Source organism: Dermochelys coriacea, chromosome 11 (assembly GCF_009764565.3).
Source record: "Dermochelys coriacea isolate rDerCor1 chromosome 11, rDerCor1.pri.v4, whole genome shotgun sequence".
Classification (NCBI taxonomy): domain Eukaryota; kingdom Metazoa; phylum Chordata; order Testudines; family Dermochelyidae; genus Dermochelys; species Dermochelys coriacea.
In genome coordinates, this window is record NC_050078.2 from 71,356,639 (window position 1) to 71,376,377 (window position 19,739).

Consider the following 19,739-nt stretch of genomic DNA (forward strand, 5'->3'; position numbering starts at 1 on the left):
TAGCTGGAGAACCACACCCCGTTTATACCCTTGCCTGAACGCTCGATGTTCACTGAAGGGTGGGGCAAAGGAGATGAGTGACTGCTCCAACAGCTACTGCTATCTAGAATTCTACCATTCAAGGCTGCACCAGTCAGAGCATCCCATGAGTGGGAATATGCAGAGGGCACTTTATGCTGTGTATAAATCTTCATTAAATAACTGCGTAAGCATAATGTACAATATTAACCTTCGTACAGCTTTACCATTCAAACTGACCAGTTAGCCATCAGATTTGAACATTTACTCTTTGAAGGAAATGAAATCAGGTACACAAGCTTAGTGTAAACATGTTTTAATATCAGTGAAATTATATTTGCATCAATATTTATAGAGATCCAAGACTTGGAAGGGCTTCAAATAAATAATCTTTTGAAAGTAAATGGTTACATGTAAAAGGGGGTCTAAAAGCAACAGTGCACAATTTAGAATCCCTTTCCCTCAGACCCAAAACAAAAGAATGTACAGTAGGTAGCACACGCTGGGAGAATGTCACTACAGATAACAGGAACCTGCCATCTTCAAGTGACAAGCCACTGAATATGTTGACAACCAAATGAAAGGAGAGAGGAAGGTAAAGGCATGCACTGCTCTTTAAAGCACCACTATGTGCCCCCATTCCATTTTTTTTTTTTTAAACATTAGGATCAGGAAAAGGAATGTAAGTTGTTTCCTTTCCAATTCTGAAGTTCATTTTGAATTCAAGGATTAATACAGCAGTACAGGACGTATGCTACTCGAACTGATGGTGCAGCATACTCTAGCCCCTCATCCATAGATTTATTTTATTCAAAGGCACCTAATTTTTAAATTCTTTTCCAATGAAAAGAGCAGTCCAGAAAGCTAAAAAGGCAGGCAAAAAACTCCTTCCGGTGAAGCCAACACCAGCCTATGACACAAGTAGATCCAGGCTTTAGAGTAGTATCGAGAATTATGGCATAACTTTCTAACAAGTTACAGGGCAAAATATTGGTCTGAGTGCCCCAAGAGTGGCTGTTTTTAAAAGTTAAGCCTTCCAAAACCAAATGCTTTTTCAGAGCAAGTGAAGTGAACATTTGCCTCTCCGAACCCCTGTAACAACTTTCTGAAATGTATTCTCTAGGTGCCCCAGGTATATTAAAAATATCAGTCTGCAGTTAAAAAAAATAATAATAAGTACACCAGCCTACAAATAGCTTTCACAGAGCACTCAAAACTAACCCTAGGGGAAATAAGACAACTCAAAAATAGGTAAGCAATGGGATACAAGAGTAACCAGTTATAAAAAATCTCACCATAAATGGAAGGAATCTTGCAGGAAAGTACAGTAATAGTTACTGTAACTTAATGTAACTTATGGTTCACAACCAAATATTTATTGTACTTTGCAAGGCTTCCCCCCTTTACAGATGCAGGTAGAATAGCTTTCCCCTCTTTATACTTAATCTGTTTGTGACTGATTTTCCTGGTAAGTATTCCACTGCCAGCAATGGAAGCATCAAAGCCACAAGTACAAAGGACTTAATGATTACGTTAATCGCCTTCGCTGATGGAAACTCTTCTTTCCTTCTGCTTGCTGCTTTGCAATAGACTATATCAGTTGGAGAGATATGCCTTTTCCCACTGTGAGTCATAAGAGAATAAAACTTAACATGTAATACTGTTGTGTACCTAATGGATAAATATTATTGGAGTTAAGGACTATTTCAACTATTAACTTTGCTTTGGCAAAACACATATAGGAACAAAATATATACTATATATATTTTATCAACATATTCCAGTAGGGGGAGGCTGCAACATTTAACAAACAGGATACAAAGTAAGTTTTAGATAGTAGAACTGCCAGTACACAGAATTTCCGGGTTCTGTCTTGAACACAGGATTGGGGTCATTAATTTTCAAGAAAAGCCACATAGTCAGTCAATCTGGCCAACTGTTGTTCATTAGGAATTGGTGGAACTGTAGCAGGTTCTATAAAGAACACAAACACACAGCATTAATAAAATTAAGGAGGCAAACCAAAGCCCAACATCACCCATCCCAGCAGCCTTGACATTGAAGAAAAATGCATACTAAATTCCTCAGATTGTTTCCTCATCAGCCCGAGAGTGACTCACACTCCTACTCGCGATCTCCTCATATATTCTTATGTTGTGTTGTGGAGGAGTTACTTATTTGGCCCATAACACACCATAACTGCAACAAAAAGTTACAAATAGCTAGGATATATCTATCACTACTTCTAGACCTCTTCACTCTTCAAGAGCTATTGGCATATATTGAAGGACTGCCAAGTTTCCAGCATGTCATGTCTGTTTGCGAACTCTGGAAATGACTCCTGCAGCATCTTCACTTACAGTAAAGTTCCTATAGGTCTGCTTGCATTCTGCCTTCCTCTAGAACAGGGGTAGCCAAACTTACTGACCCTCTCAGCCACATACAATAATCTTCAGAAGTTCGAGAGCCAGGCGTGCGAGCCAGGGCCCGGGGCTTCAGCCCTCCAGAGTGCGCCAGCTGGGGCTTCAGCTGAAGGCTTGAGACCCCTCTCCTCATAGGGCAGAAGCCCTGAGCAACCCCCAATCCCAGTCTGGTAGGTGGAGAATGGGGTAAGGGAGGGGGGGCTCTGTGAGCCACACTAACTGTAAAGTGCCGCCTGCGGCTTGTGAGCTGCGGTTTGGCCACCCCGCTCTAGAAGCAGCAATAACGAGCATGTCTGCTGAGTCTTGTCTCTAAGGTAAAGTGAGACATACCTAATCAAGGCAGGGTGGAAAAAGCACTGGATGGCTGGCAAGAGAAGGCAGCCATAGTACATGTACAAACTCTATAGGAATGCTGAGTTATCTACTGGTAAGGATGAAGTGCAGGTTAGAGAGGAGGAGAACTGAAAATGGAAGGGAAAATTAAGAGAAACAGAGAATGAAATTTAGGGGTAAGAGAAAAGGAGAGTAGAATGAGAATAAACTGAAGGGACCATCAAGAATAGAGGCAAGAGATAACTAGGAGGAGAAATGAAAAATAGTGCAGGGCAAAGAAAGGAAAACACCACAAGGAGTCAAAACTGAGGAAAGGGAAGGCAGAGAAACAATGTGTTATATAGAAGCGATTCCTCCTGTAAAGTCTTCTTTGAGGGAAAAATACACTGGGGAGATATTCACCTAGCCTATGTATAAAAAAAAAAGAATCCTCAACCCCAAAAAGGCGAAGTACCCCACTTCCGGATGGGGGAAAACAGAAGGCTATCACTTTCTGAAAGCTGGTTTTTTTAAATGAGAGACTTCACACTGGCTTGGAAAGACAAACCTCCAGTAAATGTAAGTTCACTTGGAATCTATACTACGTGTATCAAACCATCAGATCAGATGTATTCTGAACATACTCAGTTGTATCATATGGAGAATAGAGTTTTAGGTGCCAGCATCACCAATAAAAATTGTACAGTTTAATCCATTATGAAGCCTTCAGTTTAATTTAAAAAAATAAAATGAGGTGGAAGCAGGAAGAGTCACTTCACATTTTTTGTCTAAAGAAAAGTTTAAGAGAATACATTCTTTGCATCATACAGAGGCTATAAAGCCATTTAAACACTTGGGACTTGCCTACTTGAGAGGTAACTCTCCTTATGACAATCACAACTGAGATGCTTGAGATGGATCCTTCTCAATTTAAGAGAGGGGACTGGCAGTTCTCTGAGGGTATTCTGGAATCAGTTCTCTACTTGGTCTAACTGGTTCCTGGGCATGCTACAATGCTCACCCTCACTCAGACATCTGTGAGAAAGAGGAACTGAAGAGGGGATTAATTTTGCCTGGTCAATGAATGAATTGCTGGAGACTGTGTTTCATTTGACATTGCTGGGAAGGTGAAGCTGAGTTAGCTATTTGTTTTGTTTACGTATGTAAAGGGCACATAAGAGTTTCCAAAAGACAAATTGTGTATTTATCTATATTACACTTTTAAAAATAAATCAAAATGAGCAAATACCTGGTAAAGGAATAAATCTGTTAAAGGAAGCTTCCAGTGCCCCTAAAGGAAAAATGCAATTGAAATGTTAAGTCATTAAGGGACCCATTCTGCTAAAAATACAGTTCTAATGTAAAAAAGAAAAGGAGGACTTGTGGCACCTTAGAGACACAAATTTATTTGAGCATAAGCTTTCCTGAGCTACAGCTCACTTCATCCGATGAAAGTGAGCTGTAGCTCACGAAAGCTTATGTCCAAATAAATTTGTTAGTCTCTAAGGTGCCACAAGTCCTCCTTTTCTTTTTGCGGATACAGACTAACGCGGCTGCTACTCTGAAACCTGTCGTTATGCAAAGTTCTAATGTACTAAGCCAAAATTGTCTAAAACTCTATAATCCATAGGGCTGGTCTTCATGATGGTGAGATCGACACAGCAGGAATCGGGACCCGCTAAATTGATGGCAGAGCGCTCTCCGGTCGACCTGGTACTCCAGCTCTCCGAGAAGAGTAAGGGAAGTCGATCGGAGAGCATCTCCTGTCAAAGCAACACAGTGAAGACACCGGCATAAGTTGACCTAAGGTATGTTGATTCCAGCTATGTTATTCACATAGTTGGAGTAGCGTAACTCAGGTCAGCTTACCCCTGTAGTGAAGACAAGCCCTTAGAAACAAACCTATTACTATTTTCTTTCATGGAAATTTTTATTGTATAGTATAATATCTGTCCATTTAAACTCCTAAGCATAGTGAATGACAGACTGAAAATGACGACTGGCCTCCTGCCGATTGCATTTGTCTCACAATGGAAGTTCAGCCCCACACAGCACTTTTAGTTATATGCACTAGTTAGCACAATGTGGGTTGCAAACAGCTTTGCTGTAATCACCACCATATTGTAATCACCACCATATTGCAGGGGGGGAAAAAAATGGAGGATATGCCTGTTCAACTGAGTCAGGTGGTGTGTATTCAAACCTCAGGTCAGTCAATACACCCAGGACTATAAGTGAATTTCAACACCTTGTCTGAACACATTAAATCATTATTTTTTGTTCGGGTGAGCAGGATTTTAGTTGTTCAGGAGCCCAAGACAGTAGGATTTTTTCCTAGCTCATTAAAATGTAACACTACATTATAGGAGCAAGATATATTCTGGCAGATCTAATCACCCCTCTTCCTTGTTTTTATGGTGCTGTTTAAAACTAGTATTTAAGAAGTTTAGAACAGCAGTCACTGCTCTTCGCAAAATTTTACTCAAGTTTTTACATAAATAGAAATTAATTAGCATTACTTTTGTTAAAGACAAGCATTTCCCAGTGTGCTGTTTGCAAAAACTTGCTTTATCTTTTCAATACCATATCACAATTATAATTAAAAAAAGTTGTAGTGGAGTGTATAATCTAGTCTCAAAATACAGACACGTAAATACATGATCATGCTGAACTACACCATACCACTGACTGCCTCCTTGCACATTTGAAGGATCTGCACAAATTTTTTTTTTTTTTTTTTTTTTTAAAAAACACACCCAGCACTGTGCGTACTGAACATACTTCATTTTACACACAGTAGATTCTAAGTATTAACTTCTGGTTAACAGCAACATTTTGCCAGGAACCAATCCCGTCCCACTGACTTTAATGTTAGTGGGATTTGGATACTAGCAATGGCATGCCATTTATTCACATCATTTTTCGGAAGGAAGACCCCAGTTGCAGGCAGGTTTGCTAGGCTGCAGCCAGGAAGGGAGATGCTGGGATGTGTCTTCCCTGGCTACAGCCCTGCAAACTTTCCTGCATTCTGTGCTCAGCAGATCCCAGTTTTTCCTTCTGGGGCTGAAGCCCTGCAAACCTGCCTGTGCACCAGGACCGCACAGGAGAGGAGATGCTGCAGGCTGGGTGGGGAGGCTATGGGCAGAGCAGTAGCTAAAACTTGGATACTGGAGCTGCACAGTACCTCACCCTGTGCTCTCAGCATTGTACCCTGCCTGGGGGCTGCACCCAACGAAGGAAGGACTGGGACTGATGCCCAGAGAGCACAGGAAGAGGTACTGTTCAGTTCCATGGGCACCCAGTGCCCCTGCTCCTCGTAGAAAGCCCCAGCACCTGGGCTCCAGCAGCCCTTCCTGTGGGCTGCTCTGCCCGCAGTGAGGTTTGCAGGCTACAGCCAGGGAAGGCACATCACAGTGCTTCCTTCCCTAGCTGCAGCCTCACAAACCTGCCTTCTGCTTATTGGCAACTGCCAAATAATGGCAACTTTTAGGTGGCAACCGAGTAGTTGCTAATCAGTGGAAATCTACTTTAATTAAGCCTTGTTCATAACGTCAGTTATAAGGGAATCCTCCTTGCGTTGGGAAAAAGCGAACAGCAGGTTCAGACAATTCTTATATCAGCTGCTTGCACTAGGTGTTTTCAGCAGGCTCAACTCCATAAGTTCCAGCAATTTAATCATAAGGCACAGAAAGACAGATCCTCTAAGTCCCCCCACTAAAGAACTTTAGTTTGAAACACCGTGTGTTTCAAAATAGTAAATCTGAACTAAACTTTATTAGATTAAGAAATGTCAGTTGAGGTCATGTAACATGTTCCACTGAGTCATCAGAACCAATAGTAAGTAGAAGGGGAGTAGGAGAAATTAAAGCATATTCTGTTTCCTTTTATTTAAAAAGGTTCGGGTCCTTTTAGTTTAATTGATACTGCTTGTGCCAACATTAAAGCCACTGATTCATATTTCTTACATTTTGAGCATCTTTATGTTATGCTCCTGCATTAGCTCGTTACACAATCTTCTCCACCTTTGCCTTATCAATTGCCTCCAAGGGTTCTTGTCAAATCCATATTCCAAGCTGACACCAACTTTCACGTTCTCCTTCAGCATCTCAAACCATCCTTTTCCAGGTCTTCCTTGTCATCTTTTCCCCCACAATTACTAGCTCTTGCCCTCCCTGGCCAATGTAACCCACATCATCCCACAGGACTCAGCCATCTAAGTTGATACTCCCTCAGCTTTTCCATAATGGAGACTTTCTGCCTCCTGGCTTGTACCATTTCATTATGTAGCATACCAGCTCTGGTCTTACCCAAGTCTTCCCCTGAGCATTCTTATTTCAGCAGTGTGAAACAGAAGTAGTTCTCTCGCCCTAATTGACCAGAATTCTGACCCATACACCGTGGTTGGCCTAATCATGATCTTACACACTTTGCTCTGTAGTTCACTTGGCATACTCTTATTGCAGAGAATTCCCACCAACTCTCTTCATTTACACCAAGCATTATTTAAGTCACATTCTCCGAATGGCTCAACACTGAACCAAGGTACTTCAACTGTTGCACAGACTAACTAATTTTACTGGCTTCTTGTTGTCCCTCTCAATGAAGTATTGAACGTGTTCAATCTTTTGTTGGCTGATCTGTATACCGTTTTCTTATAATGCAGCCCTCCAAAGTTCTAGGTCTCTTTCCAGTTAGTATTTATCTTTACGGAATAGCGTAATGTCATTGGCAAAAAGTATGCTCTGTGAAGCCGCTCCCTTAATCTCCTGTGTCAAGATGTCCTTGTTATACAAAACTAACTCAAATTATATTAGGCATAATTTTAATTATATTAAAGGATATAATACTAGAAATATCAAGCCAGATCCAAAATGCATCATGGAATAACAGCTCCACCTACCTGGCTTTTTAGGCATTACCATACGAGTTGTTGAGTCTGCTTGCCATCCTTGTTCTAACACACCTGAAAATGCATTTTAAAAATTCGTAAGAATGAAACTATTACTATTATTACAATTTATTGTATTTATTACCATAGCACCTATGAGCCTCAGCCATGGACCAGCACCCCATTTTCTAGGCGCTGTATAAACACAACACAGGCATGGTCCCTCCCCTGGAGGGCTTACAATCTAAATAGACAATACAGACACAGTGTGAGGGAAAGGGTAGGCACACACAAGCAAAGTGAACAAAGTGATGACAGCAAGTGTCATGTTAGATCCACTTTTTGGGGGAAGGGAGGAGACACTAGGTTTATTTAGGAGGTGATCAGCTAAAGGGAAACAGGGAGGTACATTGAAGGGAAAGGGGTGAGGAAGAAATGATACTGCAGTCAAACACACAGGGTATCAAATAACCCAAAGTTCACACTCACTGGAAAATGTCTAAATACATTTTGCTGTGCAATCCAACTTTTTAAAGATTTATTTCTCAGAAGAGCTTATGATAAGATGCACTGCTGGAGGCATTTAGTTGTACAAATGCATGACCTTTGTAGAAGTGATAATATCCTGAGACTTATTCAGTCAGGCCTGATGCAAAGTTTTACTTTCATTTTTTGTCCTGGAGCATGGGCTTCTCACACTCTTCGAAAAATGGAATTCCTCCGCTATTTCAAAGGAGGAAGGTTTAATGTGGCTCCTAATCTAGTAAGTGGTGGTGACTGGAAAACTCAAATACATTTCTCACCCTAAAAATTAAGCAATTTGCTTTGACTGTTTCCCTTCTCAGTCATCATCTCCTTTCATAATAATCTCAACCTTATGTTTATTTTTGGATCCTCCTCCCACTTTATTTTGCTGTACCCCTCTACCCCCCATCCCTTTGCCTTAAAATGAGTTACAAGAGCAGCAGAAGTAGGACCTCATTGAGCAGAGAACTGAGCAGGCTGAAACCTACTCCACAAGATGTACTTCACATGTTACAGATATTCCTAGATTATTAAAACAGAAATTTTTTTGAAATGTTATTTAATGTATATATTTATGCTTTAATTTTACTTTATTTTATTCTGACAAGATGAGTGAAATACAGACTAGGAAATGTCACTATGGTTTCTAACCAATAGCACTTTCCAATTCTCAGGTACAAGCAATTGTTGGCAATATTCACATTGTAACACCGCTTTGAAATATTTAAATTCCAAGAACAGATTTACATTAATGGAAACCCTATTAATTAGGTTTTGTAAAGGTTTTCTTTTACGGACAAGACTTCAGACCCAAGCTGTCGAACAGCGCTCCATTAAAAATCAGGAGCGTACATGAATCCATTATTAAAATTTCACAAAGGTCAACTTTATCTCCAGTTTTCCTTCAATTTATTTGAAGCATTTTCACCAAAATCTGTTAGGCCTACAATGATGAATTTTCTAAAAAGGCCCTCTGGCCTTTTTTTGACTTGGTGTTAGGAAGGGAAAGTGTTCTTAAACCCCTTTTATTTTATAATGGGATTCTTTAGTTGGTCAATTTAATTCTGGTCTCAGCCTCAAAACAAAATTGTCTGTGCAAAGATAATCCAAAAAGTGAAACAGTAAGCTACCTTTCACAGCTTCTTCTACAGGAAGTCCAACAAAGGCTGCAAAATCATCTGCAATTATTGAGGTATATGCCTGAGAAACCAGTCCAAAAGCTCGTCTCCTAGTTGCATCTATTAAGGTGAACACATTTTTAAAAGATACAATTGTCTCAGTCTTCAAAACACACAGCAAGTCTGAAAATGCTTTGTCTCCTCACATAACAGTGGAGAGCCACATTTCTGAAAATCTTGTGCTTAATACTAATAGTTTATATTTACAAAGTATGTTCCATTGAGTGCAAGCCTAAAAAAGGCTTTGTAAATATTAATGGAGCTTCAACACTCCTTTGAGGCAAGCAGTAAGTATCATGACTTACAGATAGAAACACTGAGGCAAAGAGATTAAAACAACTTTCCCAAGTCTGTGGTAGAGCTAGGAACAGAACCTAGATCACCCAACTCCCAACCCTGTGCCTTAATAGTTACAAACCTGTGCTTTAACAGTTAACATTTAAGCACAAAGGGCATGAGATACAGTCTAGTCACCTTGCTCTTGAGCCCAGAATTAGGCTCATTCAGAATGACAGGATCTGGATAACATGTTCTGAAAATCATCTTAGTATTTTAAAACATTTTTGGTGTAACTCCAGAAAGTGCTAAAATGCTTCCAATTTTACTGTAAGTAAAACTGAAATGTTCATAACTAATTAGCTATACAAATTTTATTTTTGCAAAATTCTAAAAATTCAATTACTAATTTAAGTTTAAATATAATTATAATTAAAATAAATCATAAATGTTTAAATAAATGACAGATCCATGTCTTAAATTTCTATGATGCTTTAATCCCAATATGGCTCCAAAGTAACACTACATCAAATTGTTTCCTTATTAGCACAAAGAATGAACTAGAATTCATGTTTTGAGAGGGGATAGTGAAATAGCCTGCAAAAAAATATTTTCAGACTCTAGTGCCCTCTTGCAGTGAAAAGCTATTAGCACATTAGTGTTAAGCAAGATGTTACCACTCAGAAACATCTGCACTAAGTGTCTTTAATTTTCAAAAAAAAAAAAAAAAAAAAGTAGAATCTTTGCCCATAACTGCTTACATTAGGCAAACTCCAAATAAGATTCCTTAGAATCCTGCTAGCTGCAAGACTAATTTTAAAGGGATATTGTCAAGCTTGTGAAATCCAATAAGAGGGACTTATTTTAAAAGTTGTGTCATATCAGAAGCTTGAGCATCTGCATTCCAGATATGCAATGAAAACTAGACTATAATGTGAAAGCAAAAGAGGCCCATCATTCTATTTACGGTACATCACAGTATTTATTAGAAGAAATCATTTAAATCTAATGTTAAAACTGATGTGTTCCTGTAAAGGTTTTATATTGGAGTTTCAAATTTGAAATCTGTCAATTAAGATCTCTGAAGGCTATGGGACAATCTTCAAGGTTGATTTTTATTCTTAACAAGTTGGAAATATCCCTTCAACACAACGTGGTTGTGATACCCTCTGTATCAATTTCAATTATTCAGTTAGATTACGGGTGGCCAACCTGTGGCTCCAGAGCCATGTGCGTTAGATTCTGTTTTGTTTAAATGTCTGATAAAGTAAGTTGTGCTGAATGGAATGTGTATTCCTATTTTTGTGTCTTTTTGTAACTTAAGGTTTTGCCTAGAGGGATTCTCTATGTTTTGAAGCTGATTACCCTGTAAGGTATTTACCATCCTGATTTTACAGAGGTGTTTCTTTTACTTTTTCTTCAATTAAAATTCTTCTTTTAAGAACTGGATTGCTTTTTCATTGTTCTTAAGATCCAAGGGTTTGGGTCTGTGTTCACCTATGCAAATTGGTGAGGATTTTTATCAAGCCTTCCCCAGGAAAAGGGGTGTAGGGTTTGGGAGGATTTTTGAGGGGAAAGACGTTTCCAGGAGGGCTCTTTCCCTGTTATATATTTGTTAGACGCTTGGTAGTGGCAGCAATAAAGTCCAGGGGCAAAAGGTAAAATAGTTTGTACCTTGGGGAAGTTTTAACCTAAGCTGGTAAAAAAAGATTAGGGGGTTTTTCACGCAGGTCTCTAAGGTGCCACAAATACTCCTTTTCTTTTTGCAAATACAGACTAACACGGCTGCTACTCTGAAACCTGTCAAGAAGTAATAGTATATTCCCAAAACAATGAAGCCCACAGACTTATTGAATCTTGAAAAATCTGAATCTTGAACATTTTGAAGACATTTCTTTCCACATGTAAGTTATTTATGAAACCAGTAGCTTTTGTACACTCAAAATATTCTATCCATCTGTTTACAGTACTAGTTAATATTTCATTTGTAAACAAAATTTGGCCCAGCACTGCAATGAGTTCTACATGAGCAGAGGTTTTACTTGCACAGCACACATTGCAGGATCAGGGTCTAATTTTGTTTTCAAATGAAATTTTAAATCAGTAGTATAAACAGATTGATAGAATATTTTGAGAGTACAAAACATATTGGTTTCATAAATAGCTTATATGGGTAAAGAAATTTCTTCAAAATGTTCAAGATTCAGATTTTTCAATATTTACTGCTCTACTTAACAAAAACCAAACGTAAACAAAAACACCTGGGTATTTGCTCATTTACTGCAGAAAGTACAAGTCAATTAATAAAACTTCTATTTATCAAGAACTGTCAAAGTGCCTGGCTGAATGTCCTTGTGCCAAGGAATACACAATCTAAGCAAAACTGTTCTGACAGCAAGTTAGCATACACTAAAAATCCAAGCCAAAATACAACCTCCTAGAACTCACAGTGAGTCTTGAGCAAGGGTTAATGGTAGCATATAGTCCGATATGGCCAACAAAATAAATTCAAATTAAACTTCTCTGCCCTTAATCTGTGTTTAAAAAAATTAACAAGTATTTTTGTACCTCTAAGTGCTTCCATGATTGGTTGAATAGTCTCAGACCATTGATGTGCACCGATTGTTGTGTAGATTCCTGGAAAGTCTCTCTGCCAAATTCTTTGTCCTACTGACCAAATTCCACCAAGTTCAGAATTTGCCTACAGAGACAAAGCAACCAAGCAATCAAAACAAAACATATGTATTATTCTCTGCCATGACCACTCCACTACTAATTGCATTTTGGTGAAAGTATATTTTTTCCCTCTCTGAATAAGTAGGCATCACAACAACAATTAGAATGAAATACCACAGTAATCCTGATATTAAGATTCAGACAGTATGGTACCATATATGTCACTGATACTGGTATAAGAGTGATGATCCAGTTCAAACAATTCTAATTTTTTTTTTTACACTGACAAAGCAGGTAACGCTTCAAAAAGACAAGCACCACACAGTAAAATGTGTTATTTGCCTATTCCATCTTTCTACACCCCCATCACCATCCAAAAAATGTGGTGCAGAAGGGAGCAAGAAACACACACATCACAATTATACCACACTTTTTAAAAGTGGACTAATTTTGGACGATTAAGGGTACAAACAGATAAATATGCTAACAAATATAAACAGAAAGCGATCAGGTGGACAAGTTAGAAACCAGCTGTATAAATATAGGAAGCAATTAATAGAGATTTTTCTACATAGCCAAGAAAGTGGATCTTGCTAACTAGTGTCCAGAGCAACATGTCACTAATAATTACATATTAGAATAGAAATAGGCAGCAGTCTGGGTGATAAGAGGAGGAAAGACCTCCAGCATGAAAGGTGAATCTGATTCGCATTCCTATTGGACAGGTCAATTCTGTTTCAACCTACAAAAGGGCATGAGGATCATGGAAATTACCTCCCATGAGTTTTGTCAGAGGATGCAAAAGCTGCTGTGACAATTACTGTGAACGAGGAGTTACTAAGTGTGGCAAGTTATGTCACAAGTGTGATACAAAAAAAGGTTTGACTTAGCAATATTACTGAGACCCCTAGTTGACTTTTATTATCAAATGGCTGAGCCTGATGGACCTTTCCTTCACTGCTAGGAAATTGGTATTCAGAGGTATCTGAGGATTTATTACCCAGTCTCAGACCTCAAGGACTTCTTGGCAGAGGACTGCAGTGCCACTTCCTCCCTATTTCCTTATGTAAAGCTTTCTGTGTCTTTAGAAATCCAAATCCTAAAGAAAAATCCTACAAACAGGCAAGCACTTTTGGTATTAGAGACCTGACATCTCAAAAGGTGGTTCTAATTCAAGCAGGGCATTACAGTAAACCTACACTATGGATTCAGTGTGGCAGCCATGTTAGTCTGTATCCACAAAAAGAACAGGAGTACTTGTGGCACCTTAGAGACTAACCAATTTGTTAGAGCATAAGCTTTCGTGGGCTACAGCCCACTTCCTCAGAAGCATAGAATGGAACATATAGTAAGAAGATTATACACACACACACACACACACAGGAGGTGGAGCATACATACAGAGAAGGTGTGCATCTTATTGTATGTTCCATTCTATCCCTCCGAGGAAGTGGGCTGTAGCCCACGAAAGCTTATGCTTTAATAAATTTGTTAGTCTCTAAGGTGCCACAAGTACTCCTGTTCTTTTTATGGATTCAGTAGTTCAACACAAAGCTTTCAGTATTCACTTGTAATCTGGAAACCCAGCCACTGGAATTCATTAAATCATACTTTGAAATGATGGATTAGTCTGGCTTGTGGCCACATATCTCAGATATCTTGGAGAGTGCCTCATATGGAAGCATTCTATAGTTTCTGGTAGTTAGACATCACTGTAGCTATGAGACGCAAAATGTGGTGTTTGGCTCCTGCTATACCTGTTGGCTGTTTTATTTTCAGTCCTCTATCCATTATACCAAGAGGTGCAAGGAGGAAGAAAAAAAAAGTTTTTTTCTGAGATGCATCTTTTAGGATTCTACTGCATTCCAGTGTATCATAGGGAGAATAGTAATTTACACTGAACACCGTAGTGTCTCCTAAAGCCCAGGTGGAGAGTCAGACAGTAGCTTCTGAAATTCATGCCAATAAGAGGATACATTCACATGTAAATATAATTATAAACAACATCCAGTGACTTTATCAACCTCCTCTTTCCAACAGTGACAGAAGTGTTCCCAGACACCGTTTTGACCTTTTGAAAAGTTGGCTGAGGTGGTGAATCAACTGCAGGATGTATCTGTCTGACTTTTGGTATCTGGAGTACTCAGAATGGGACCTTTGCCGTCTTTCTGCTGGTGACCATTTTTGTCGTGAGGAACTAGGTGTCCAGCAACAACTATTGCTGATTTGCTGAACTCCAATGAACTTTGAGGTGGAGGCCTGAAAGGCTCATTATTTTGGGTAGCAAAAAAAAGACAGAATAAGAGAGCACTTTGCAGAAGCAGACAGATGCAGAAGATACCTATCAGTAGAGGGAACAGGCTGGCATACCTGGTCAGTGCCATTTGCTGGCAAAGAGCTCAAAACTTTGAACCTGGGCCAGTCACCAACCACATAGCTCAGACTAAAAATGAAGATTTATTTTAAATGCCACATTTTGGAAAAACCCTCATCTCTAAACATGTAGAATGGAGCACAGTACCATCTCCAGTCTTAAACTGTACTGAAGGGAGTACTTACAGATTTAATAGCAGGAGGAATTCTTTTCCAAAGATATCGTGCATTATTCCTAATAAACAAAATAAAGATCAGTTAAAAATATTTTTAACAATTATATTCATCAGATAATTACTCCTAGAAACCTATGAAAAGACAGTGATATTAAAGATGTCTTCTGATGTAAGTGCTACACTTAATGGGGTGAACAAATCAAGCATTTAATAGCATCACACACTGATTTATGCTATACACAATGTCATCTTAATGCTTAAAAATCTGCAGTAAAATGGCTTTATATCAAGGGAGATACAAAAATTCAACTATGCAAGTAATTTTGAAATAGATGCAATAAGAGGACATATTGCAAGCCTGTGTTCAGAATGTCATGACATTGAAGTTTAATGAAAACATGCCCCTGCAATATTGTGAACACAAACAGCAGCATGTGATGACACCAAAGAGAAACTGAAGTCTATGCTCATTATCCAGCCTAGTGAAATGCAAGTAGCAAGAAGAGGTAAAATGCTCAGCCTAAATGATCCAAGATGCTATTTAGTAATATAAGTAAAGCTTTTTCCTTATCCTTAGAGTGCCCACTTAAAACTGACAAGACAGTTAACCAGAAAGTTTGTACCGATCCCTCCTCTCCTATGAGCAGCCAAAATACCGATATCACCATTTATACACATAGTAAACACAACGGTTGGATATTTCTCTGACCTTCCATTGTAAGTAAAGAGAAATATTGCAATTTCTGATATCACTCTGTGGTATCCATGGGTAGATGCTGACTTCTTAAAACACTAAAAACTGCATACGTGACCCATGCTTTCAGAAGCCTGAAAGCAGAATTATTACTGATAGTTCTTATACACCCTCAAGAACAATGCACATCAATGTAGCGACACAGCATATGCACATAGTGTAAGGCTGAGAAGCAAAGACTTCTGGATTTTATCTATATTGTGGCTCATTTGAAAAAGCTTACAGGATTTTCCAGCAGCAGTAAGAAAGTGTTAAATATGATTGAAATGTAACCTATAGGTCCAATCTCAATACTGTCTTTTAAATTTCAGACTACGATTAAGCAATTTACCCTGTGTTTACCAGATTGAGACTTGAATTAGGGATAGCTGGTTGGCATTACAGACAAGATTAAAAGTAACTGTTTGATGATTAGTTCTTCTGATTGGGCATCAAAACAGTTAGAGGTTTTCAGCTTCTATGATTATCTACCAGTTGCAATACATCTTTGCAGTCTGTAGGGGAATCTCATTTGCTTCAATGGCCCTTAATATTTAGGTAGCCAATTGTGGCCAAAAATGTTTTTTTCCATCCATGGTTGTCTAGAACAGTGCTTCTCAAGCTATCTGATGTGGGGGACCGGCAAATTTTTTTTCCAACGTGTGCACGGCCCGGCAGCCGATGGCTTACAGACCGGCACCAGTCCGCAGATCACCACTTTGAGTAGCACTGGTCTAGAAGGTTGAGACCTTTTCTTCATTATGTGGACCTTGACAGTTTCCCACTGTCATCTCCAGAACAGATCACAGTATTCACACTACATTGGGCTATGCTGGAAGACTATTTGGAAGCTTCAGCTAGTGCCGAATACAGTCTCTCCCAGAAGGAGGTAAATTACTAGCCGTGCTTCCTGATCTGCACCAGGTGCCAAAGTAACTGGATTGGGTAAAGGTCTGCTTGAAAAACTGACACTCTCCTTGCATGAAACCATGGCTATGGTGTTTGAGAAGATAAGCCCCCTGGTTTAATTGCAAAGAATATGAAGACAGGACATTTCAGCAGAGATGTGGCCACTGACTCTGGAAAGCTACCAGCCATGAGCCTCCAGAGCTGAGTAAGCTGAACACTAAGACCCATCTGTTTTCCCAGGCTTTCAAGAAGGGGCAGGTGAGAGAAGAAAAAGAATTTACAGGGAAACAGCATTTATTATTCTTGACAAGCTGAAAAGGAAGAAGAGAATCATAAGATCATTAGTTTATCTGTACATTTGCTGTTGTTTTCACATATTTGTGCCCAGTGCACTGGATAATTAACACACAACAGTTTTTAAACAGTTCTGTCAAGTATAGGTCAAGTTCTAATTATGATACTGAATTCCTGTACATATTTTAAATTTTTAGGGTGACAGTAACAGCTACTTACATGTCATTGTGCAGCAGGTATAGCGCTAGAAGCTGACCATAAACTGGGGGTGTTGCAATTCCTCCAGGGGCCTTAAAAAACAAATCCAACTCACTTAATTGGATTATACATCTTAAACAGTTAAGAAGGGAAACTGAAGTAATTTTTAACTAAATATCTCTGATTCCAACTGGAGAGAACCCATAATTCTAACATTACACATAAGATTAGCTGTTTTCCACATGAGAGAGAGAGAGAGAGCGCGAGCGAGCATCTGTTCACAGCCAGTTTGGCTTTGTTATAAATTATATAAAAGATTACATCAATATTAAGGTCAAGATTTTAATTCCAACAAGTCAGAAACCTTAATCCTGCTCCCCAGCATGGGTAGATTACAATAAGGTCTTTTGTTACATGAGCATCAATTAGAACACCGACATTAGCAACAGCCACTATACTTCAGGATCCAGACAGTTCCCACTCAAGCCCCATCTCCAGGTGTTCCATCATGACATTCCAAGTCCTTTAGTTTCTAAGCAGAACTTTACTATTCTTGGTCTCTGCATGAAAGTTTTGTTTGTTTTTTAAACAAAGGCTAAGCAAAATTCCTTTGGCCATTTTGGAGATGAATGTAAATTCTCCCCCCCCACACCCCCGATTACCAACTGAGAACAAGAACATAAGAACAGCCATACTGGATCAGACCAAAGGTCCATCTAGCCCAGTATCCTATCTTCCAACAGTGGCCAATGCCAGGTGCCCCAGAGGGAATGAACAGAACAGGTCATCATCAAGTGATCCATCCCCTGTCGCTCATTCCAAGCTTCTGACAAACAGAGACTCGGGACACCATGCCTATCCATCCTGGCTAATAGCCATTGATGGATTTATCCTCCATGAACTTATCTAGCTCTTTTTTGAACCTTGTTACAGTCTTGGCCTTCACAACATCCTCTGGCAAGGAGTTCCACAGGCTGACTGTGCATTGCGTGAAAAATACTTCCTTTTATTTGTTTTAAACGTGATGCCTATTAATTTTGTTTGATGACCCCACTTCTTGTGTTATGAGGAGAAAATAACACTTCCTTATTTACTGACTCCACACCAGTCAAGCTTTGCAACTTCAAACTTGACATGTACTATATAAGCAGCACATGCTCTGCTGAGTTTGAAAAAAAAAAAGAAAAAGGTTTTAAAACAAAGTTACAAATTTGAAAACCTAGAACTCATTACACATGAAAATTCTGTTAGACTGTCAGTTGCGCTGTGCATATCAGGACAATGCAGCAAGCACATGTACGCAGATAGTTGCACAGCTACTTGATTTGGTTAAAGGGCTTTAACAAACTCATCTACTGAAACACACTGAGACTGAGAAGTAGTTGCAGTGTTCTGCTCAAAGTCCAGGAGGAAAGTGGTATGCCCCTAGATCTGATGCTCAGATAACTTACAGCTGCCTTGAGGTTCCTCTAAAATTTATGCTGGCTTGTAACAGCTCCCAAGAGCTCACTAAGCTCCGGCAACTCCTTGCTCCCATCATCAGGGAGCTCGCAGGAGATGCCACAGAGCTTTCTCAACGTGCAGTAGAACAAAGTTGGGCCGCTTTCTCCAGCGTCCGCTGCTGCTATTCAGAACATTACTGGGCAGAAGCGAAATTGACAAGATACTCACACGGTCGCAGACAGGCACAAAACACTTGCTGAGCAGGACCCCGAAGAACAAGCAGAGGGGGGGGGGGTATATAAGTGGAGACCACTTTGCTGTAGCCAGTGGGCTCTGGGACGCGAGGAAAGGGAAGAGAATATTCCTTCTTCTAAGCAGCCAGTTTAGGAGAAAGCTTCGAGTTTATTAGACGCTTTCTAGCAGAAAGCTACAGAAGAGTTCTCCAAAAAGGGCCCAGGTATTAAACCCTGGGAGGAACTGTTATTGTTAGCCGTATTATGGTAATGGAGAGACGGCCCAAGTGCGACTGGGGCCCCCTCATACTAGGCGCTGCGTGTGGGCACAGGCGCGGGCGCGCGTAGGCAGGGATCGCCGGTGCTCTGAAAAGTTACAAGCGAGAGAGCCGAGGCTGAGGGCACGAGCACGAGGAGGCAAAGGCGGAGAGGGAACGCGAGCTCCCACAGCAGGCCGGCGGCAGCCCCCGGTCTCCCGAGTCCCCGCCGCGGCCACGCCGCCGCGACCCCAGAGCTTCCCCGTCGCCGGCGCGGGGAGAAGCGGGGCTCAGCGGCTCCCCTGGAGGCGGTGGCCGCTGGGCTGAGCCCTCGCCTCGGGGCCACTGATCCCCGCCGCGCCCCGTTCCCGCCCCGCTACCTCCAGCTCCTGGGTCTCGCACTGCTCCAGGAGCTTCTTGAAGCTGAAGGAGGGTTCCGCCATCACCGCCACTGGCATCTTCCTCCGCGGCCCCGGCCCCCGGCCCCGGCCCCGGCCCGCTCGCTGTCCTCGGCGGCGACTCCGCGCGCGCCACCCACCACTTCCGGGCCCGGCTCGGCGGGCGACGCACTTCCGCCCGCTGCCTAGGGACGGAGCGGTAGCCGCTCTGTCTCGCCCGTCTCGTATGCACTGGAGGACTCGGGGGGACTGCTGGGCGGGGCGCGGAGGGAGGTGTTTGGGGACGTTGCTGTGGGGGAGGGGGGTGTTGCAGGAGGGGGATGTTGGGGGGTTGCTGTGGGGGAGGGGGGTGTTGCAGGAGGGGGATATTGGGGGGTTGCTGTGGGGGAGGGGGGTGTTGCAGGAGGGGGATATTGGGGGGTTGGTGTG

At 40.8% G+C, this 19,739-nt stretch overlaps 1 protein-coding gene across 4 annotated transcripts; it reads right to left on the reverse strand.

Annotated features, from left to right (window-relative positions):
* Positions 1–318: 318 nt before the first annotated feature.
* COPS8 (COP9 signalosome subunit 8) lies at positions 319–19,473 on the reverse strand. Of its 4 annotated transcripts, none has more exons than XM_043505735.1 (8): positions 19,451–19,473; positions 17,001–17,071; positions 14,856–14,904; positions 12,189–12,321; positions 9,297–9,404; positions 7,654–7,716; positions 4,003–4,044; positions 319–1,992 (listed from the first exon to the last, which is right to left on the reverse strand). In XM_043505735.1, coding segments are annotated over exons 2-8 (477 nt in total). In that variant the 5' UTR covers positions 17,003–17,071; positions 19,451–19,473; the 3' UTR covers positions 319–1,912. The 4 variants fall into 4 exon arrangements, with proteins under 4 accessions (XP_043361670.1, XP_038278036.1, XP_038278038.1 ...); XM_038422108.2 differs by having other exon boundaries at positions 19,293–19,469; XM_038422110.2 differs by lacking the exon at positions 19,451–19,473 and adding an exon at positions 18,651–19,041.
* Positions 19,474–19,739: the final 266 nt, after the last annotated feature.